General features: G+C 35.0%; 1 protein-coding gene across 4 annotated transcripts in view; it reads right to left on the reverse strand.

Moving 5' to 3' along the window:
- The window catches only part of SNTG1 (syntrophin gamma 1), a 587,020-nt gene that overhangs the window by 210,905 nt on the left and 351,168 nt on the right, over positions 1-24,947 (reverse strand). For all 4 annotated transcript variants that reach the window (XM_066379071.1, XM_066379069.1, XM_066379070.1 and 1 more), the window contains one exon: positions 13,012-13,114. In XM_066379071.1, coding sequence (XP_066235168.1) covers positions 13,012-13,114 — 103 coding nt within the window. The remainder of the gene's footprint in view (positions 1-13,011; positions 13,115-24,947) is intronic.

Below are 24,947 nucleotides of genomic sequence, written 5' to 3' on the forward strand. Positions count from 1 at the left end.
AGTGCCCAAGCCAACTGCTCCAGTGGAGCCTTGGCTGCGGGAGGGGAAGAGAGAGATAGATAAAAAAGAGAGGGGGAAGGGTGGAGAAGCAGATGGGTGCTTCTTCTGTGTGACTTGGCTGGAAATCAAAACCAGGACTAAAAAAAAAACAAAAAACAAAAAAACCAGGACTGCCACATGCCAGGCTGACACTCTACCACTGAGCCAACCAGCCAGAGCCAAGGACACTTTCTTTAATGAACATGGCCCTAGAATATATATGCCTCTTACTTACAATGGATGACTTTATTGGTACCATGGGGTCAGGTGCTAGAGGCCGGTCTCCAGTTAACTCCCTGAGCGGAGTGCTCAGGTAAACATTGTAAAAAGCACCTTTGCATAGTTTGTGTTTTTGTAATTTAATTGCTATATTCTGTGCTGTTTCTGTGATGTAATGTATCTCACTCCTCACACAAGGACCATTAGAAGGTATCTGTCTCATAGATTGTAAGGTGAGCAACCCTAAAGGTGTAGAATGTTGGGAAAACAGCTGTGTTAGGCTTGCTCACTTGTACTTTGCATGATTCTAGTGTGAGCATGTGGCACAGCCACATGTGTGTGTTGCTTATATAAGGCTATGGGTACTATCCTTTGGCACAGATTGTTTGTCTGCCACTGCGAGGGGCCATTAGGTGGATCACTTACCTACCAATTTGAGGGGACATTTGTTGTTTATTCACTTGTTTCTGTAAGAAGAGGTTTTTCCCTGCTTGTTTTTTCACCCACTATTGAGAGAATCTAATAAACATGAATAGCCCACTGCTTTCTAGGTCTGCAGTTCCTCTACCATCTGCCTGAATCCAATATGAACATGCTTGGCCTCAGCCACTGGTATTACACTCCACCAGAGGCTCTCTCAGTAATAAAGCTTAACAGACATTCAGCAGGTAGAGACAGCCCAAGGCCAGTCTCAGGGTGCCTTGTGACTTTTGCTGACTTGTCCCTAGTAAAGGTGTTGGTATAAGCCTTCCTTGGTGATACCTTGGTCCTTCTCATGTGCACTTAAATCCTGAAGAGACTGCCATAAACTGTGGATTGCCTATAGCTTCAATTGGCTGCTGGCCAGTCACAGCCAATGTCTTATATTGGCTTGCATCAAGTTCTTCCTTCCAAGAGGCCCAGAACCAACACACTTGGTGTCCAATTGCAGACAACATCACAGCAGGATCCAATTAATTACAAGTAGCATGTCCTAAATGAGAGCTTGTCGGGCACCAAACTCAGCAGAGGTGTACCGACTTTCTGTAGTCAGCACCTGTATAATCATTCACACACATTGGTTGAAGTAGAGCCTAACAGCCATCCAGACTGAGGGCTGAGCCCACACACAATGGTACTATAGTAATCAAAATCCAATTACAATATGAGTCCCCACATAACCCACACAAAAGGCATACCTAGAGCATACAGCTCGAGTAATCAAGAAATCTACAACAATAGACCCAACAGAATACCCACTACATAAAGCCACCCAACAGTGACTGGGAATCATAGCAGATCTATTTAATTCATAGAAACAAACCAAAAGAAGCAGCCAAAATGGGGAGAGAAAAAAAAGCAAGCCCTAAATGACCAAACAGGAGAAATGTCTAGAAAAAGAGCTAAAACAGATACAAGCAATTTATAGATATAGAGTTTAGAGTAATGGTTATATGGATGTTCAAAGAACAAATGAAAACTTCAACAAAAATAATAAGCATAAAGAAGAATAGAAACCATAAAAAGCAACCACTTAGAAATGAAGAATACAATATATGACCTCAAGAATACACTAGAAGGAAAAAAATGTAAGCAAAGGATCAAATCAGTGATTTGGAAGACAATGTAGAAAAAAAAAAACCAAATCAGAAGAAGAAAAATAAAAAGTATTAAAAATAATGAAGGTACTTTCAGGCAGTGGTTTTCAATCTCTGGTTCACAGACTGATGCAAGTATGCCAAAAAATTTTTGCTTTCCCACAAAAGAGTTAACCACCATGATTCTGTTTAAATATTATAGAGTCTATAAACATTAGGTCTATCATCTTCATACAACTTCAGTGTGGTTAACTCTTCAGGGCCAGTCCACAAAGTGTGGTTGAAAAACACTGAGACAATATGAAACATCACAACATCTGTATCTTAGGGATACCAGAAGAAGAAGAGATAAAATAAGGAATTGAGAACCTATTTGAAGAAATAATAGCTAAAAATTTTCTTAACCTGGTGAAGGAAAAAGACACTTAAGTCCAAAAAACTCACAGAGTCCTAAAAAAGAAGCCAAAGAGGCCCACACCAAGACACACCACAATTAATTATTAAAGACAAAGAGAAAAATCTTAAAAGCAACAAAAGAAAAGCAGGTAGTTACTTAAAATAGTGCTGCCATAAGGTTGTCAGCTGATTTCTTAACAAAATATTTCAGGCAAAAAAGGATTGGCAAGAAATATCCAAAATGATAAAAAACAAGAATCTAAAACCAAAACTACTTTACTCAGCAAAGCTATCCTTTAAAATTGAAGGGGGCCCTGGCTGGTTGTCTTAGTGGTAGAGCACCAGCCCAGTGTGGATGCCCTCGGCTCAATTCCTAGTGAGGGCACACAGGAGAAGCACCCATCTTCTTCTCCACCCCTTCCCCTCTGGCTTCTCTCTCTCTCTTCTCCTCCAGTAGCCATGACTTGATTGGAGCAAGTTGGCCTTGGGTGCTAAGGATGGCTCCATGGCCTCCACCTCAGTCACTAAGAAGAGCTTGGTTGCTGAACAATGCTCCAGATGGGCAGAGCATTGCCCCTTGGAGGACTTGCCAGGGGGATCCCAATCAGAGTGCATGTGAGGGACTCTCTGTCTCCCCTCCTCTCACTGAATAAAAATAAATAAATTGGAGGTGAAATAAAGAGCTCTCCAGACCAAAAATAAAAAATTAAAATGCTAAAGATATTTGTTATAACCAAAATAGTAATTTAAAAAAAAAGTTAAAGGGTCTGCTTTAAGAAGAATAAGAAGAAAAAGAAAATATATAAAAAAGGAACATAGTTAAAAAAATTAATTGGCAATAAATATGTACCTATCAATAACCACTTTAAATGTAACTGGATTAAATGCATTCCAATTAAAAGACATAGGATAAGAAAGCAAAACTCATACATGTACCGAATTTAAGAGATCCACCTCAGAATGAAAGATACAAAATAAGAGATAAAATTTTTTATTGTAAATGGAAATAAAAAAATGTCTGGGGTAGCAATATGTATATGTGAAAAAACAATTTTTAAAACAAATGCTATAGTGGGAGATAAAGAAAGACACTACATAATAATAAAGGGAACAATCCAACAAAAAAATACAACCATTGTAAACAGTTGCACACACATTGTAGGAGCACCTAAATGTGTAAAGCAAAACTTGATTTAAAGAAGAGATTGAAAGCCAGACAGTCACAATAGGGGAATTTAACACCACATTGACATCAATGGATAGATCTTCCAGACAGAAATTAACAAGGAAATGGTAGCTTTTAAATGGCACATTAGATTAACTGAATTTAATTGATATCTTTATACCATTTCATCCCAAAGCAGCAGAATATACATTCCTTTCAGGTGCACATGGGACATTTTCTAGGATAAACCACGTTAAACACAAAATGCATCATTTCAAACATATTCTCTGACCATAATTATGTGAAACTAGAAATCAATCATAAGAAAAAAACAGAAAAGCACCCAAAGACCTGAAGGCTAAACAAATGTTACCAAGCAATAAATGTGTTAACAGCCAGATGAAGGAATAAATAAAAAATATACCTAAAACAAATTAAAATGAGAATACAAACATATCAATATTTATGGGACACAGTGAAATCAGCCCTAAGAGGTAAATTTATAGCATTATGAGACTATGTCAAGTAACAAAAAATATCACAAATGAATAATCTAACCTTAAATTTAAAGGAGCTTGTAAAAGAACAGCTGCCAAAGCCCAGAGTAGGAGAAATGAATAAAGGTAAGAGCAGAAATAAATATAATAGAGACTAAAAATACAACACAAAAAAATCAATGAAAGCAATAGGTGGTTCTTTGAAAAGATAAAGTAGACTGACAAACCTTTAAACAAACTCATAAAAAAAGAATGAGATAGTATCCAAAAAAATAAAATAATCTATAAAAGAGAAAAAATAACAGACACCAGAGAAATATGAAGCACTGTTAAAAAATTACAATTATATGCAAAAAAATTGGACAATCTGGATAAATGGATAAATTCCTGGAAAAATATTGTTTCCCAAAACTGAATCAGAAGGAATCAGTGAATCTAAGTCAGCAGATTATAGCCAGAGAAGTTAAACCAATAATCAAAAAATTTCCCCAAAATTAAACTTCTGAACCAGATGGCTTTGCAGGTGAATTTTTCAAACATTCAACACAGAATTAACATTTATCCTTCTCAACCTATTCTAAAAATTTTAAGAAAAGAGAAGACACCTAAGCTCACTTTAGGAGACCAGCATTAACCTAATTCCAAAACAAGATAAAAACACTACAAAATTAAATAAAAAAAGAAAGAAAGAGAGAAAGAAAGAAAGAAAGAAAGAAAGAAAGAAAGAAAGAAAGAAAGAAAGAAAGAAGAAAGCAAGCAAAGAAAATTATAGGCCAATATCCCTAATGAACACAAATGCTAAGATCCTCAACAAATAAGGTCACACACAATGATTAAGTGGAATTTATTCTGGAGAAGTAAGGATAATAAAACTTTTGCAAATCAGCAAGCATGATACACCGTATCAACAAAATAAAGAGTAAAAATGATATAATCACATCAAAACGTGCAGAAAAAGCATTTGTTAAAATTTAGCACCCATTTATGTAAAAAACTCTGAATAGTGGGAACATACCTCAATGTAATAAAGACTATAGTGATAAACCCAATATCAATATCATACTCAAGGGGAAAAATACATGCATTTTCCTTAAGATTAGGAACAGAAAGCATTGTCTAATAGAACCATTTTTATTTAATACAATACTGGAAGTCCTAGTGACAGCAATCAGCTAGTGAAAACAATTAGTCCAATAGAAGAAGTAAAAAGCATTTAAATTGGAAAGTAAAAAATAAACTGTCATTATACTGTTTATAGAGAATCCTAAAGCTTCAACAACAACAAAAAACTACTAAAACTCATAAATGAACCTAGTAAAATAACAGGATACATAATAAATATCCAGAAATTAGTTGCATTTTTATACTAATAATGATCTATCAGAAATGAAAACCAAGAAAACAACACCATTCATGATTGCTTCAAAATAATAAAATGCCTATGAATAAATTTAATAAAAAAATGTAAAAGACCTGTACTTGGAAAATTATAAAATGCTGAAGAAAAAATTTAAAAAGATACAAACAAGTGGAAACATATACTGTTTTCATGAATAGAAAATTAGCATTTTTTTTAATTTCTCTGAAGCAAGAAGTGGGGAGGCAGAGAGACAGACTCCTACATGCTCCTGACCAGGATCCACCTGGCAATCCCACCAGGAGGCAATGCTCTGCCCATCTGGGGTGTTGCTCTGTTGCAACCGGAGCCATTCTAGTGTCTCAGGTGGAGGCCATGGAGCCATTCCAAGCACCGAGACAACTTTACTCCAATGAAGCCTTGGCTGCGGGAGGGGAAGAAAGAGAGAGAGAGAGAAAAGAGAGGGGGAATGGTGGAGATGCAGATGGGCACTTCTGTGTGCCCTGGCCGGGAATCAAACCTGGGACATCCACACACAGGGCTGATGCTCTACCACTGAGCCACTGGCTAGGACCAGAATTAGCATGATTAAAATGACTAAGTTACCCAAAGCAATATATAGATTCAATTCTATTCTTATCACAATACCAACGGTGTATTTTACAGAACTATAACAAATATTTCAAAAATGAATAGGAAATCACAAAAGTCCCTAAATAACCATAGCAATCTTGTGAAAGAAGAACAGAGCTGAAGGAATCACAATAACTAATATCAAACAATTCTACAAACCCATTGTATTTAAAACAGCAAGATACTGGCATAAAAACAGACATATGAATTAATGAAACAGAATATAATGTCCAGAAATAAATCCATGCCTACATAGTCAATATTTGACAAAGAAGGCAAGAACATACAGTGGGGTAAAGACAGTCTACTCAAGAAGTGGTGTTGGAGAAATTGGAAAGATACATGTAAAAAAAGGAAACTAGACCATCTTCTTACACCATACACAAGAATAAACTCAAAATATATTAAAGACTTAAATATTAGACATAAAACTATCAATATTCTAGAAGAAAACATAGTAAAATCTCAAACATTTCTCATAGCAGCATTTTTTCAGATCTATCTCCTTGGGCAAAGGGAATGAGAGAAAAGATAAACAAATGGGACTACATTAAACTAAAAAGTTTTTTTTTATTTGTTCTTTTTGTTTTGTTTTTGTTTTTGTTTTGTTTCTACTGCAAAGGAAACCATCGACAAAATAAGAGAAAACCCATCTAATGACAAACATTTTTGCTAATACATCTGATAGAGATTAATATCTAAAATTTATAAAAAACATTACAACTCAGCACCAAAAAGACAAACAATCCAATTAAAAATGGGCAAAACACCAGAATAGACACATTTCTAAAGAAGACACATAGATAGCCAATAGATGTATGGAAAGATGCTCAACACTATTAATCATCAAAAACTGTAAATAAAACTACAATGAGATATTACCCCTCACCTGTCAGAATGTCCATAGTCAATAAATCAATATAAAACAAGTACTGGAAAGTCTGTGGAGAAAAGGGAACCCTCATAAACTGTTAGAGGGAATAAAGATTGCTGCAGCCACTATGAAAAGCAGTACACAATTACCTCAAAAAATTAAAAACCAAAACTTTCCTTCAGCCCAGTAATCCCACTTTTGGAAATTTATTCTAAGAATTACCAAACAGTAATTAAAAAGATTATATGCACCCCTATGTTCATTACAGCACTATTTACAATAGCCAGGATCTGGTAAGAACCAAAGTGCCCAACAGTAACTGACTTTATAAAAAAAAAGCTGTGGTACATTTATATAGTGGAATACTATGAAGCCATAAAAAAGAAAATCTTATTTTTTTGTGACAACATGGATTACCTGCAGATCATTATGCCAAGTGAAATAAGTCAGTTATAGAAAGACAAATACCATATGATTTCACTCATGTGGAATCTAATGAACAAAATAAACTAACAAGAAAAATAAAAACAGACTTGTACATAGAGAGAAGGATGACAGCTGTCCTGGAGAGTAAGTTGTTGAGTGAAGGAATAGAGTAAAAAAGGACAAAAACAAGCAAACAAATAGACAAACAAAAAAACATCATGGACATGGACAACAATGTGATGATAGCCATGACAAAGGGAGGTGGAAGAGCTTGTAGAGTCAATAAATGGTGATGAACAAAGACTTGACTTTGGGGGTGAACACACAATAATGTGTACGGTGATGTGTTGTAAAATTGAGCAATTAAAACCTGTCTAATTATGTTAATCAGTGTCACCGCAATAAAATTTAACAATATAATATTGGTCTGAAATTTTACAGCCTATGTATTCTCTTAGAATTTTTATGGTTTTGATTCTAACATTTATGTTTCTAATCCATTTTGAATTTACTTTTGTGTATGGTGTAAAAAGATAATTAGGTTTTTTTTTGCCTCTATACTTCCTATTTTCCTAACATCATTTATTGAATAGAATATCTTTATTCCATTGTATATTCTTCCCTTATTTTTTAAATATCAATTGACTATAAAGATATGGATTAATTTCTAGTCTCTCTATTCTGTTTCATTGATCTATATGTCTTTTTTTTTATGACAGTACAATGCTGTTTTAACTAATATAGCCTTGTATTATTGTTTTATATCAAATAGCATGATTCCTCCAACTTTGTTCTTTCTTAGGATTGCTGTGACTATTTGAGGACTTTTGTGGTTCCATATTATTTTTTGAAATATTTGTTCTAGTTCTGTGACATACACTGTTGGTGCCTTGATAGAAATTTTATTGAATCTACACAATGCTTTGGGTAATATAAACATTTTAATGATGCCAATTCTTTCTTTTCATTAACATGGTATATGCTTCTACTTATTTGTATATTCTTCAATTTCCTTTTTCAGTGTCATAATTTTCCAAGTACAGACCTTTTAAATTCTTGTTTAAATTTATTCTTAGGTATTTTATTCTTTCTGAAGCAATTGCAAATGGTACAGCTGTCTTGGTTTCCCTTTCTGATAGTTCATTATTGGTCTATAAAATTCAACTAAGCCCTGGCTGAATAACTTGGTTGATCTCAATCTGCATAGGTTGTAGAATTAATAAGCAGTCAGGGCACATACAGGAACAGATTAATAGATTAATCTCTCTCTCTCTCTCTCTTTCCCTTCTTTTCTCTCTAAAATAAAAAGATACATTTTTAAAAATGCAACTGATTTTCTGATATTTATTTCATATCCTGCTACTTTATACTAAATTCATTTATCAATTCTAGCAGGGTTTTTTTGGTGGACTTTTAGGGTTTTCTATACACAGTATTGTGTCATCTGCAAATAATGTTAGTTTTACTTCTTTTCCAATTTGGATGCCTTTTATTTCTTCTTCTTGTCTGATTGTTGTGACAAGGACTTTCAATGTTATGTAGAATAAGAGTTGTGAAAGCAGACATCCATGTCTTGTTCTTTAATTTAAGAGAAATGCTTGTAGTTTTTCCCATTGAGTTTAATGTTGGCTAGATTTGTTTTGTATAGTCATTATTATTATTATTATTATTTTTGTATTTTTATGAAGCTGGAAACGGGGAGAGACAGTCAGACAGACTCCCGCATGTGCCCAACCAGGATCCACCCGGCACGCCCACCAGGGGCAACGCTCTGCCCACCAGGGGGCGATGCTCTGCCCCTCCCGGGCGTTGCTCTGCCGCAACCAGAGCCACTCTAGCACCTGGGGCAGAGGCCAAGGAGCCATCCCCAGCGCCCGGGCCATCTTTGCTCCAATGGAGCCTTGGCTGCGGGAGGGGAAGAGAGAGACAGAGAGGAAGGACAGGGGGGGGGGGTGGAGAAGCAAATGAGCACTTCTCCTATGTGTCCTGGCCAGGAATCAAACCTGGGTCCCCCGCACGCCAGGCCGACGCTCTACCGCTGAGCCAACCGGCCAGGGCCGTATAGTCATTATTAAGTTAAGGAATGTTTCCTCTATTCCTACTTTGCTGAGAATTTTTATAAAAAACAGGTGCTGGAATTTAACAAATTCTTTTTTCTGAAATCTATTGATAGAATCATGTGATTTTAATTTTCATTTTCTATAGTGTATCACATTTATTAATTTGTAGATATTCCACCAACCTTGTATACCTGGATTAAATTCCACTTGATCACTGTGTATGATTTTTTAATTGTATTAATGGATCTGTTTTGCTCATATTTTGTGAAGATTTTAACATTATGTTCATCAAAATTATTGGTTTATAATTTTCTTTCTTTGTAGCATCTCTATCTGGATTTGGGATTAGGATAATGTTGGTCTCATATTATGAACTTGGAGGTCTTTCTTCCTCTTGAATAATTTTTTGGGGAGATAGGTGTTAATTTTTCTTTGAATATTTTGTAGAATTTATCTTTGAAGCCTCTATTAACTTTAAATTTTTTTTTTTTTTTTTTTGCACATCTCTTAGTTACAGAATAGAAGACAACTAGAATCTTCTTCTGAATTAGACTTTGGCTTAAGGAAATGTAGTGGCTGCTTTGACCTTCTATTCAGACCACTAAAACGTTCTTCATATAAACAATAGGCTATGACACATTCTTGTCATTTTTGTAGTTAGTGAAATAGTACTTTTATTTTTCTTCAAGAGCTTTTTCTTTGCATTCATAGTTTGGCTGTTTGGTACAGAAAGTCTAACTTTCAATCTACCTTGGATTTCAACATGCCTTCCTCACTAAGGTCATTTCTAGCTTTTGATTTATTATAAATTTAGAGATGTTTGACTGTTCTTTTTGCTTGAATACATATAGGTTATTGTAAGGTTATTGATTTGCCTAATATCAATATTTTGTGTCTCAGGGACTAGGGAGGTTTGAGGAGAGGAAAAGAAATAAGAAACAGCCAGTTAGGTAGAGTAGCAAGAACAAAATCTATCAATTCATTTAGAATCATATGTGGGCACAGTTTGTGGTGCTCCAAAACAATTATAATAGTAACTACAAAGATCACTGACCACAAATTGCCATAATAAATATTATAATAAGAAAGTTTGAAATATTGTAAGAATTACCAGTATGTGACACAGAAACAGGAAGTGAAAAAATTATGTTGGAGATATGTGTGAAAACTTGTTTCACACAGGATTACTATAAATCTTCAATGTGAAAAAAATACAATATAGTTAAGGCTCAATAAAGTAAAGAACAATAAAGTGAGTATGCCTATATAATACTACATTAATCATCAGGGTGGTGTTATTGAAAGAATAGACATATAATTAAAGAAAATGAGAAAGTGATGCCTTGATTATTGATCCTTATTTTATATACACAAAAAGAACTTAATATAAGATCGATTATAAAAGCCAATGCTCTAAAGCTGCTAAAAAATTGTAGAAAAATATCTTTATGACCTTGGGTCAGGCTGTTATTTTTTTTTTTGAAGATAAAGAAAAAAATATGCCACAAAAATGACATAAATCATAAATTATACTATCAAAGTTAAAAACTGTAAACTTAGGATAACTTTAGGTAAAAAATATAGTTATTCACAAGTAGAATGAAAATATAACACATATAGCTAACAAAGGTTTGTTATATGAATATTATATTTTTAAAGCTCCTGTACTACAATAATATAAAAACATAACAATAGAAAGATGGGCAAAATACTTGAACAGACACATTACTAAACAAATGGCACAGGATAAGAAGCTAATCTTCTGATAAACATAACTTCAAACTACAATAAGCCTAACCTCTGGTGGTGCAGTGGATAAAACATCATCTGGAATTGTAAGTTCTCCAGTTCAAAACCTTGGGCTTGCCTGGTCAGGGTACATATGAGTTATGCTTCATGCTCCTCCCCCCTTTCTCTCTCCTTTCTATCTAACATCAATAAAGAAAAAAACTTTTTTTTTTTTAAAATAAAAGCTCTGGCCTGATGTAGTGGGGGCACAATAGATAGAGTATTGTCCTGGGATGCAGAGGACCCAGGTTTCAAATTCTGAGGTGACAGGCTTGAGCACGGGCTCACCAGCTTGAGCACAGGGTCACTGGCTTGAGCATGGGATCATAGACATGACTCCATGGTCGCTGGCTTGAGCCCAAGGGTAGCTGGCTTGAAGCTTAAGATCCCAGGCTTGAAGCCCAAGGTCTCTGGCTTGAGCAAAGGGTCACGTGCTCTGCTGTATTCCCCCAGCCAAGGTACATATGAGAAAGCAATCAATGAACAACTAAGGTGTCACAACAAAGAATTGATGTTTCTGGTCTCTCTCCCTTCCTCTCTGTCTGTCCCTATCTGTATCTGTGACTTTCTCTGTCTCTGTCTGTCTGTCTCTCTCACTAAAAATAAATAAATAGAGGCCTGGTAGTATAGTTCAGTCCTGAAGCACAGAGGTTGCTGGGTTCAATCTCAGTCAGGAAACATACAGGAATGGATCAATGTTCCTCTCTCTCTCTCTCTCTCTCTCTCTCTCTCTCTTCCTCTCTCACTAAAAGCAATCAATAAATAAAAAATTTAAATTAGAAAATTTGAAAAAAACTACAATAAGATACCATTACACACTCAATATTATAGCTAAAATAGTCTCTGACCATCAACTATTGTAATAAATATGGAGCAACCAGAACTCTTATACACCGTAGGAATAGAAAGTGAGAGGTTTTTAAATATCTGCATATTTAAAAACTATATTTAGTAATTTGTTAACAAGTTAATTACAAATTTCTTCTCTGACTCAAAAATTTTACTTCTAGATACTTATAATTGTGACATAAAATTGTAAGAGTTCCAATGTCTGTACAAGAGTGATAATAGCAGTTTAATTTACAATAGCCACATACTGGAAATAACTGTTGTTTATAAACAGGAGATTGCATTGTCAAACTTTACTATATTCACATAATAGAAAATTACACAGCAATATAGATTAAAAAAAACTACTGAAATACATAACAAGTGATTGCATATAATGGAAGAAGAAGTCAGGCATAAAAGAGTAAATGCAGTATGATTCTGTTTTATAAGTTTTAAATATAATATATGATGAGAAGTTAAAAAAATCAATGGTTGTTTCTGGTGATATTATTAACTGGAAAGAGGCACAGAAGAACCATTCTGTGATTTAAAGGATGTGGTATAGAACCATTCTAACTATTCACTACATGTTATTTATGCCTGAATTAAAAATATATTTTCTTCTATAATTTTAGCAAAAATATTAGAAAATATATTTTATTTCTTAGCATGCAAATAATACAGAGATTTTAAACAAACTCTTATGAAAATCAATACATTTTTACATAGATTAGTGCTTTCAATCTCCATATTTTCATCTAGACAGCTTAAGTGTAAATGCTTGTTCAACAAGTTCAGTAGCCAAATAAGCATCTATCATTCTGTAGTTAAAAAAATGTTAATTAAATATTGTTAATAATACTTAATAGAGATACACAATGTATATATTTCATATGATACTTATTTTTAAAATATAGCTTCTCCAATTAAAGATTGGAAATAACTGTAAGTGTAATGAATACATTCTGCAATAAAAATAACACCTGTACTCTTTGCATAATGATTAATAGAATCATTTGTAACAAAAATATTTGTATCCACACAGAAATCTGAATTTTAAAAATGAATTTTTAATTAATATTAAGAAATAATATTTAAAAAGTAAATGCAATGATGTGAGCATTTTACCTATTCTTTATAAATGCTTACATGCACAATCTTCATTTAGTGGAAGTTTGAGGAAAGCAGGTGCTCTTTTTAAAAAAGATACCGTTAGGGTCACTTCTTCTCCAGCATTCCGAAGAACTTGAACCTAAAGTTAAAAATGAGAAAATAATACTATTATCAACATGTTAATAAAATTTTTATGATTGCAAAAACCTTTTAATGATTTGTTGTCTTTTCCACCTTTTATTTTTTTCCTAGTGGACCAAAATATTTTTTTGAAAGACAGAGGGAATAAATTATCTAACATTGCAGAAATACAGTCATCTATATTCTTCCTGTTTTTACCATTTTGTAATCTCCTGTTCACTCACAATATTATCATCTTCCATTCATATTTATTGAGATTTTATTGAGTTTATATTAGGGAAATATGATGAATCATAAAGTTTACAAATAATGTAGTGCTTAAACTATTTTTAATTCAATATATTTTGAGCATATATTATACATGTTGAGATATACAAATAAATGACATTGCAGATGTTGTCAAGAGTACTAATATTATTTAAATAAAATTCCACAATTTACCCAAACCCTCTGCAAAAAAATAGGTATTATTTTTTATGCCCTTGCACATTTCACTTTTCTTTCTCTAAAATCTTAGAAAAGTAATGAAGACTATTATAATCAGTAACTCTCAACATTTTCTGAATCATGAAAATAATAGGTCTCAATTTCTAGCAGTTAAAATAATGTCAATTTCTCAGAAAATTATTCCAAGAGAAGTGCAAAGAATATTAAAGAAATACAAAAAGCTGAAAACTGATTTAAAATAAGCATACCTGGAAAAGATACAAGTATATTTATTACTTTTAAAATCTCACATAAACTTAGACAATTGAGAATAGTTAGTGAAATAGCATTTATTAGACATGGGAACATAACTTGCTATAAAACATGTAGAAAAGATGCTCAACTTTAAGTTATTAAAGAATTGGTTATCATAACAATTTCTGGTCACAAGATGACATAGATTAATTTTTTCTTTTTCCTCCCTAATAAGTACAATTATAAGCAATGGGGAAAATGCAGGAGAAAACTAAAAAAGAACTCTGAAAGGTAGAATTAAAAAAATTTATTAGGAATCCCAGGACAGGAGGATCAGGACAGAAGAAAGATGTTTCAAATGTTTCTAACTGATAGAGGAATCATCTACCCACTGCTAAGTAAAACATCCATGTATCTAGCTAGTGGCACTATGGAGAGCTCTTGACTTCCTCAAAGAGCACCAGCAGGGAACAGTAGAAACCCTAAGGACACAAGGTAAGTAAAAAAGTAGCAACAAAGAGCATCTAAGAATTATATTGGCAATGGCACCGCAGCCATAGAATTAAGTTAGTACATGTGTGCTCAAGAGAATAAATTTCTGTTAAAGACAAAAAATATTAAATAAAAAACATAGTTTTAAGATCAACAAAATGGCCCAGATTATAAAAAATAAAAATAAAGTAGCATATCACTCCAAAAACCATGAAAATGATAAATTTAATGACAAAAAAAACTAACACCAACTAGATAAGTCACATGCTAATTATCTGACAAAGACTTTTCCTTAAATTTTACTTAGAAAGTTAAATTGAACAAGGTGACATTGATCAATAAGAGTACATAGGTTAAGGTAAACATTTCTATAGCATTTGAACTGTTGATTATGTTGTATACTCATCATCCAAAGTCAAATAATTTTCTATCATCACATATTTGTCCCTTTTTACTCCTCTCTCCTCTCCCCCACAATCCCCTCCCCCTGGCAACTACTTTACTTATATCTATGTCTATGAATCTCAGTTTTATATCCCAGCTATGTATCAAATCATACAGATTTTAGCTTTTTCTGATTTATGTATTTCACTTAGTATAATGTTTTCAAGATAATTCCAGGTTGTTGTAAACGTCACTATGTCATCTTTTCTTATAGCTGAGTAGTATCCCATTGTATATATGTACCACATCTTCTTTATCTAATCCTCTACCAAAGGACACTTAGGTTGTTTCCATGTCTTTGCCACTGTGAATAATGCTGTGATACACATGGTGGTGCATGTGTCTTTACGTACTAATGTTTTTGAGTTTCTTGGGCAGACACCCAGTAGAGAGATAGCTGGGTAATATAGTTGAAAATAATTAAAAATAGAACTGACAAGGATTTTAAAACCACCTTAATAAAAATGTGTCAACAGAAACTACAAATTCTCTTGAACCACATAAAAAATTATAAAATTTTAACAAATAAATATAAATGACATAAAAACACCTAATGAAAATTATAGAATTAAAAGATACAATAATATAAATTTAAAAATACATGCTGGATTGGTTCAATAATAGAGTAAAAATACAGAGGACAAAATCAATAAACTTGAGGAGAGAATAATAAAATTAATTCTATCTTAACAACAAATACAATGCAGACATACATGCATAAAAAGCAAAATATTTTATTATATTAATGGTAAGAAGTGTTTAATATTAAATGTATATATAATCAATGTAATAGATGCAAAGAATTTGATAAAATTTATCTAATAAAAATTCAGAAAACTGTATAACAAGAAGTATTTATATTATTAATTATATATATAAAACATTTTAAATTATTGTTAATGATGAATTATTAAAACATTTCTCAGATCAAAAATAGGCAAAAATATTCACTATATTTTTTCTTAGTCTTTCTTCAAGTGTAACTTCAAAAGAACAAAAAGTGTAAGAAAATTTATATTAATTAAAAGAAGTTAAACTGTCATTGTTTAGAGGTGACATTATTTGAACATAGAAAATCCTTAGAAAACTATAGGCATGTAAAAAATGGGAAGAAGACATGAACAGACAGTTCTCCCAGGAAGAAATACAAATGGCCAACAGATATATGAAAAGATGCTCATCTTCATTAGTTATTAGAGAAATGCAAATCAAAACTGCAATGAGATACCACCTCACACCTGTTAGATTAGCTATTATTAACAAGACAGGTAATAGCAAATGTTGGAGAGGCTGTGGAGAAAAAGGAACCTTCATCCACTGTTGGTGGGAATGTAAAGTAGTACAACCATTATGGAAGAAAATATGGTGGTTCCTCAAAAAACTGAAAATAGAACTACCTTATGACCCAGCAATCCCTCTACTGGGTATATACCCCAAAAACTCAGAAACATTGATATGTAAAGACACATGCAGCCCCATGTTCATTGCAGCATTGTTCACAGTGGCCAGGACATGGAAACAACCAAAAAGCCCATCAATAGATGACTGGATAAAGAAGATGTGGCACATATACACTATGGAATACTACTCAGCCATAAGAAATAATGACATTGGATCATTTACAGCAAAATGGTGGGATCTTGATAACATTATACGAAGTGAAATAAGTAAATCAGAAAAAACCAGGAACTGCATTATTCCATATGTAGGTGGGACATAAAAGTGAAACTAAGAGACATTAATAAGAATGTGGTGGTTACAGGGGGAGGGGGGAAAGGGAGAGGGAAAGGGGGAGGGGAAGGGGCACAAAGAAAACTAGATAGAAGGTGACAGAGGACAATCTGACTTTGGGTGATGGGTATGCAACATAATTTAACGACAAGATAACCTGGACTTGTTATCTTTGAATATATGTATCCTGATTTATTGATGTCGCCCCATTAAAAAAATAAAATTATTTAAAAAAAAAAACTATAGGCATGATTACCTAAGACATTAATGTGTAAGTTAGTAGGCAAGTTTAGTAAGAAATCGAATAGATAGAAAGTTAATATGCAAAGATCAATTGTATTGATTTAATATTAATAAACAAATACAATATTGATATTAAATAAATGGAAGGATGTGCTATGTCATGGCCTTACACTAGACATTATATTGTGAGGATATCAATTATCTCTTAATTTTATATAGGTTTAAGAAACTCTATTTTTTTTTAAGTGAGAGGAGGGGAGATAGTGAGACAGACTCCAGCATGTGACCTGACTGGGATCCACCCTGCAACCTCATCTGGAGCCAATAATTGAGTACCCAACTATTTTTAGCTCCTGATGCTAATGTGCTCAAAACAATGGAGACATCCTCAGTGCCCAGAGCCTATGTTCAAACCAATCAAGCCACTACCTGTGACAGGGGAATAGGGAGAGAAGGAGGAGTTGAGGGGTAGAGGAAACAGATGGTCACTTCTTCTATGTGTCCTGACTGGGAATCGAACCCAGGATATCCATATGCTGGGCTGATGCTCTATCTACTGAGCCACTGGCCAGGGCCACTACCTTTTTTTTTATTTTTTATTTTTTTGACATAGACAGAGAGAGAGTCAGACAGAAGGACAGATAGGGACAGACAGACAGGAAAAAAGAGAGATGAGAAGTATCAATTCTTCATTGCAGCTCCTTAGTTGTTCAGTGATTGCTTTCTCATATGTGCCTTGACTAGAGGGCTATAGCAAAGCTAGTGACCCTTTGCTCAAGTCAGCGACCTTTGGGCTCAAGCCAGTGACTTTGGGGTCATGTCTATGATCCCATGCTCAAGCCATCAACCCCTCGCTCAGGCTGGTGAGTCTCCACTAAAGCCAGATGAGCCCACGTTCAAGCCAGTGACCTCAGGGTTTTGAACCTGGGTCCTCTGAGTCCCAGTCCAATGCTCTATCCAGTGCACCACTGCCTAGTCAGGCTTTACTTTTTTTAATTTAATTATTGTCTTAATATGAACTTATAAACTTGGCTTATATTTTGTAGTTACATTTAATATTAATATTATTATCATTATTTAATTTTATTGGAAGCTTGTGACTCAGTGAAACACATGGAAGAGTAGGATATAATAAATAAACACTCCTGTTTTATAGTAAGTATACAATACAATAGCAAATATCTGGAGTTAAATGATAAAAAAAATAACATCAGTATTTTACGTGTAAATATAAGAATAAATTAGAGCTTGACCAGGTGGTGGAACAGTGGATAGAATGTCGGCGTGGGATGTAGAGGACTCAGGTTTGAAACCAGAGGTTGCTGGCTTGAGCGTAGGCTTGAGTGCGAGCTCACCAGCTTGAGCGCAGGGTCGCAGGCTTGAACATGAAATCATAGACATGATATCATGGTCATGATTTGAGCCCAAAGATCACTGGCTTGAAGCCCAAGGTCACTGGCTTGAGCAAGGGGTCACTCACTCTGCTGTATTTCCCCGGTCAAGGCATGTATGAGAAAGCAATCAATGAACAACTAAGGTGCCACAACAAAGAATTGATAATTCTCATCTCTCCCTTCATGTCTCTCTGTCCCTATCTGTCCCTTTTTCTGTTTCTCTCTCTGTCTCTGTCACACACACAAAAGAATAAATTAGACATACATAAGTTAAATGTGATTGCTTCAGAAACAGAAAATAGGTAACTACTTTGTATGCAAAAAAACACTTGTACTTTAATCATGAAACTTCATTCAAGTATAATTGAGAACAATAAAAACTTTAAAAAGAGTTTAAAATCTTACTCTGGAGAGATAATTTTGGTTTGTTTTCAATTAAAGATAAATTATAAGTATCATTTTGAGTGAAAACAATTTCAAATTCTTGATTGTTTTAAAATTAATGCATCTTTTCAAATAACAGAATAGAAATAGTGTGTTTTTTGTTTTCCTAGTATGCTTTAAGTGCATATTTCATCTACCTGATACTGCCTGATTTAAAAATATAACTTTTATGTCATGAATAATGATAAATGTCATCTTCATGCAAAATCAGAAATCTGTATCCATATATTCAGTTGTCTTTTTCATTTCTATTCACATTTTAAAATGCACATAAAATGCTATGCATTATAGGCCTGATCTGTGGTGGCGCAGTGAATAAAGCATCGACCTGGAAATGCTGAGGTCGCCGGTTCGAAACCCTGGGCTTGCCTGGTCAAGGCACATATGGGAGTTGATGCTTCCAGCTCCTCCCCCTTCTCTCTCTCTCCCTCTCTGTCTCCCTCTCTCTCTCTCTCTCCTCTCTAAAAATGAATAAATAAAATAAAATATTAAAAAAATGCTGTGCATTATAACCAGACAATGTGCTAATACATATTATTAGCACAGTTATTGCCTTGAATGAATATGTGAGCAAAGTATCAGCAACTGGTAAATAATAAAAATCAGTAATAATGGAAAAGAAAAATGAAATTAAAGATACATTTATTAATTTACTCTATTAAAACTCAACACACCTAACAAATTAGTTCATGAACTGAATACTCTTAAGTTCCATTTACCAGTTAAAAGGAAAACTTTCTAAACTCATATTGTAATTTTTCCCTTTTCTCCTTCCACTTAGAAGTCATTCTATCTTATGTGAGATTTTAAGAGGAATTTAGTTATCTGCCACTTAGGATACAGTAAAGAATACTCAGAGATGGGGATTGTTTTATATATATATTTTTCTTCCTCTGTTGCTGTGCACAGTTTTAAATTTTTCCCTGGGAAACTGTTGGTTAGTTATATGTACACACACATATATATGTATTTTTATAGAGAAAATTTAAGTTCACAGCAAAATTGAGAAGAAAGTACAGACATTTCCCATAGATTCTTGCCCTCATATATGAAGAGCTTCCTCTAGTAAAGGGGACACATGTTACACTTGATGAACTGATACTGACAGACTATTATCAACCAGAGTCCACAGATTATTTAAGGATTCACTTTTTTTATTGTACAATGTATGAGTTTATACAACTGTATAATGACATGTATACACCACTGTAATATCATACATTTCATTTTCATTGCCCCAAAAATCCTGTTTGCTCTTCCAGTTCATCCCTTCTTCTCACCTAAACCTAGAGAATTGTTTTTAATTGATGAAAAGAGGGCATACTTTAAGCACACATTAGTAATCTCACACACATAAAAAACACATAAACACACATACTTCTTCAGTGGCAACCAGAGCAGTGAGACAACTCATAGTTACTACCTTACCATGATATCATAAAAACCAAAGGAGATTTAGGTTTCAAGAGAAGAAGATAATTATTGCTGCTCACTGACAATAATAGACAATAGCTACCTAGGATTTTATATTAAGGATTGGACTTATCCTTCTTAACATATTGTTAAGTTCAGTAAATTATTTCCTCAAAGTCCTTAATTCTGCCTGAAAAAAAAAGTTAAATAAGACTTTAAGGAATGATTTTAAATAGGTTGCTTTACAGATAAAACAATAACACTAAACATAAATAAAATAACATTCTTTACAACCCATGTTAAGATAGGGATTATGTGTGAACACTAGATAAATAAACCATTTTTTTATGGAAGGGCTTTAGATATTTTAAGAAAAAATATATTTGACTTATATATGTATTATAGAGCAAGAGACTGAGATGAAACTTTATTTTAAAGGCTTTCTTAAAATAGGTTAGAAAATACTCTGGACCTTGTGTGTCTCCTTTCACATTGCAAACCAAAATTAAATTTAGATTATAATAAAGAATACAGAGCATTTATAGGAGAAAAGAAAAAAGAGTTATAGCCTGGAAGACACTAATTCAGGTAGCTACCTAAACTGTGTTCCATTGAGATAAAAGGCAGTCCAGCTTTAATGATGAAGGTTCCACCCAAATAGCTAATTAGGTCCATTTTATGTAATGAGGTATCAACATTGTGCAGTTCTGATTGGACAAGCAGGTCTCAGTCCATTGTAAAATGGTAAAACCAGGTTTTTGCTGTAATAATTGGGTCAAATGGCATAAACAAGTGAGGCATAGTGAAAGAAGCCTGACAGTTTAGTCTGAGTTTCTTCCTAGTGTACAAAGTATGTGAGAAGCTTCTGTCATCAAATAGTTGCTAGGCTCTTATTATTTATAAAATTTGGTTTCTTTGTTGACTATGAGGAGTTCATCACAGCAGATAAATTTCTTCTCCCGCTTCTCATCAAATGTATCTTTTCTCAGGGTCTGCAACATTCTGGTTTGCAGAGAAATCTGCAGAAGGGGCAGGGTGAGGAAGTTTACTGCCCTTCTGTGATCTAAGTAAGGGTGTATACATTCACACCTATGGATTACACATGGAGTTATAAGGGCTAAGCTTTCAAGGCAAGAGATAGAAATGGTTAGAGAGATAAACTTGACTGAGCTGCATAGTAAATCAAGTGTAACAGCAGATATTATCTAACTAAAAATAGGATATAGAACTCAATCCCATTTAAAGTAGTAGATAAATCAACAGAGAAATAAAATATAAAATATAATTTAAAATTTAAAGAAAGAAAGCAAAAAAAACATTCTGAGTAATTTAGAAATATTGTTTCTCAGCTTAAATTATTACCATAGGTGATACAGAATACTGCTGAAAAGGCTAAAAATACGTGGATTAAGAAATGGGAATTAAGATTATTGAGGACATACAGCTCAACAAAGGTAATGTGACATTATTGAGGATGTATATCATGCATTTAGTAATTTCATCATCTTTTCTGCATTTTAATTTGTAAAATATACTCTCTCTCTCTCTCCACACACACACACACACACACACACACACACACACTCCCATATATATATATATATATATATATATATATATATATATATATATATATCTGCTTCTCTGCCCCACCCCCTTCACTCTCTCTCTCTCTCTCTCTTTCCTTCCTGTAGCCATGGTTTGACTGATTCAAGCGAGCTGGACTTGGGCACTGAGGACCTCATGGCTTTATCCTCAGGCACAAAAAAAATGGCTTGGTTGCTGAGTAATAAAACTATGGCCTAAGATGGACAGAGAATTGCCCCCTGTTGGGCTTGCTGAGTGGATCCTGGTTGGGGCATATATGCGGGAGTCTGTCTCTCTACCTCCCCTCCTCTTACTAAAAAAAAAAAAAAAAAAAAAAAAAAATGAAGAGCCAAAAAACTGTATATCTGGTTATGTATTTAAAAAAACAAAAACAAAATTTTTATTATTTCTGAATTTCTAGAGATTTAACCTAAAATAATGTTCAAATGTCTATAGTGTTCAAATGTCTAGTAATTTTTAGATCTTAGTAAACATTATAATTAAGAATAAAGGGGTATTCCAAGTGGACGGCAAATTCCTAGCGGATGTTCCAAATGCCACCTCCCAGGACCAAATTGAATTACAACTAAATTTAAGAACAATCATTCTGAAAAACCAACTTTGAACTAAATGAAGCGGAGTCTATAACCATCGAGTCACAGAAGCCACATAGAGACTGGCAGAAAGGGCAGAGATGTGAAAAGGGCTGACCTGCTCAGTAGTGAGTGGTGGCTTAGGGTCCAGAGAAACTCTCACTGTGGGGCAGTTTTTCCTGAGAGGTGAGGGTCCTGAACCTAGAAGAAGTGCCACATAGCAGTTGGTGGTAAAAGGAGGTGAGAGTTCTGTCTTTGAGAAAGAGACAGGAGCTCTCAGAGATGTAGGCTCTGTCTTAAAAGGCCCACACAGAAAACCTCTTTATAGCCACTTATCCAGGGCCCCAACAGTGGGAGGGCTGAAAGGACTAGATTTTTATGAGGAAAGTGTAAAGTTAGTGGCCCAAGGAGATACATACACTGTGGGGGATGGTCACCAAATTATCTGCGCAAAGTCATTCTCCAATACTGCAGTTGCGTATCTTTCTTGAGTGGTGCAGTCCCCTCCGTGTGGCATCAGACTGGGGGAAAGAAAATGCTTCACACTCAGGAATCCCTTCTGCCCCACCCTATGGAGATTGGGCCATTCTGAGAAGTCAGCCAGGAAGCAGAAGGTACTTCAATGACTCAGTTTCTGGCATTGAAGTCAGAAATTTCCTTTCACTCTGTTGAGATTAGGATGCTTCACCTCATGGAAGATTCACTAGAACATATCTGGATGAGCAAACCACATCTCTGGTTTTTAGAGGCCACACCCACTGGACTTTTGGTGGCCAAACCTTTCTGAGGTCTGTAAAAAAAGTCTGGACAGACTGACTGATACCTGGGGCTGAGAGATGGGAGCAACACCAACTACTCTTCCTAATCCTTGAATTGCTCCAAGCTCTAGACTCTACAAGAGGCTTTTTTTTCAGTGGCTAAACCTATCAAACCACCAGTAAACAGAGGCAGCAGGAGGTGGCTCTCTGGGAACCTTGGCCTTTGGCTGACCAGAGTCAGTGTGGGTAAAAGCCTGCCGAGGTGTGCAGCTTGGTATTTCCATGTGCACCCAGGCACAGCAGAGGCAGACAAAACTTCTGGTTTGTTTGTAGTTCTGTTGGGGACTGAATAAATAAACAGGGTATTTTTGCAATCTGGACAAAGGTGCTGAGCCCAAACCCCACCTCATTTGCCTAGTTTACTAAGAGCTATACTTGATTCTAATTTGTCTCAACCATGTTCTTCGAAGGAGGCTGGAAGCTAGTTTCTTATTAGTATAAAGTAGATTTGGATGGTATGGTGGGGATTGTCTTTAAGTTGCCTTGGAAACTTAATTGAATTGCTGATGGACCACATTTTGCTCTACGAATAAAAGTGGATGTGCTTCTGGGAGCACAGGCGTTATGGCTAGGGAACAGTAGAGACTGTTCACCGTAGTGTCCTCCTGAACCCATATATATATATATATTTCCCCCCCACACATTTTTCCAAAGCTGGAAACGGGGAGGCAGTCAGACAGACTCCTGCATGTGCCCAACCGGGGTCCACCTGGCATGCCCACCAGAGGGTAATGCTCTGCCCATCTTGGGGCATCACTCTGCCGCAATCAGAGCCATTCTAGCACCTGAGGCAGAGGCCACAGAGCCATCCTCAGTGCCCGGGCAAACTTTGCTCCAGTGGAGCCTTAGCTGTGGGAAGGGAAGAGAGAGACAGAGAGGAAGGAGAGGGGGAGAGGTGGAGAAGCAGATGGGCACTTCTCCTGTGTGCCCTGGCCGGGAATCGAACCTGGGACTCCTGCACGCCAGGCCAACACTCTACCACTGAGCCAACCAGCCAGGGCCTATATATTTATATCTTTAAGTCCCTGTTTATCATTTATTTCAATTCCATACCTCTTCCAGTTTAAAGACCCCATAATAGACTCGTAGTGGCTGGACTGCAACAATTGGCGCCCATATGTGTGGTCATCAAAAAAGGGAAAGAGGAGAGGTAATGGAATCCTTCAGAAGTGTGCATACAAAGTAAGTATAAAGCTTTTAAAGAGTTAAGCTTTTAAGTAGAGTTTGGTGAGAAATTATAAGAAATAATTCTGGAGAAAATAAATATGGGAGTGCTAGGCTCAAAAATAAGAGACCTTTTCATAGAAATGTTTCCATAGGAGAAAGAGTATCAGGGGAGCCAGAGTGGAGAGATGTGAATGTGGAAACAACTTGGAGTCTAAGGATGACTAGGGGGATAAAACTTTGCAGCGGCTATGGCTGCCTTGACCGCAGGACCTCCACCGCCCTTGGCTCCTTCCTGCATTTAATCCTCTGCTCCTCTGCACCCTTATCAGGCTAATTCCACAGTCTATAGCTCAAAATCTGGGAAATCCTCATTCCAACAATCTATAGAACAAGCTCGAAATATAGGGGAAACAATAAATGGCTTTACCTGTTTTCCTGTTGTAGAAAGACAGAACAATAAGGGGAAACTAGTGAGAGAGCATGAACCTGTACCTTTTAAAACTCTGAAAGAACTTAAACTTGCTTGTGCTCAGTATGAGCCTACTGCCCCTTTTACACTAGGCTTATTAGATACTATCAGTGCAAAGGCTCTACTGCCATATGACTGGAAGATGATTGCTCGTGCCTGTCTCTCAGGGGGTGATTATTTGCTGTGGAAATCAGATTTTATGAAAAGGCCATGGAGCAGGATGAGAAAAATCAGCAAGAGGAGGTTGTTTTTACTGTAGATATGTTAAGTGGAGAAGGACAATATGCTCATATGGCAAATCAATTAGAGTATCAACTAACTATTTATAATATAATTAATCAGATAGCCACAAAGG

The sequence above is a fragment of the Saccopteryx leptura genome, chromosome 3 (genome assembly GCF_036850995.1).
Source record: "Saccopteryx leptura isolate mSacLep1 chromosome 3, mSacLep1_pri_phased_curated, whole genome shotgun sequence".
NCBI classification, from domain to species: domain Eukaryota; kingdom Metazoa; phylum Chordata; class Mammalia; order Chiroptera; family Emballonuridae; genus Saccopteryx; species Saccopteryx leptura.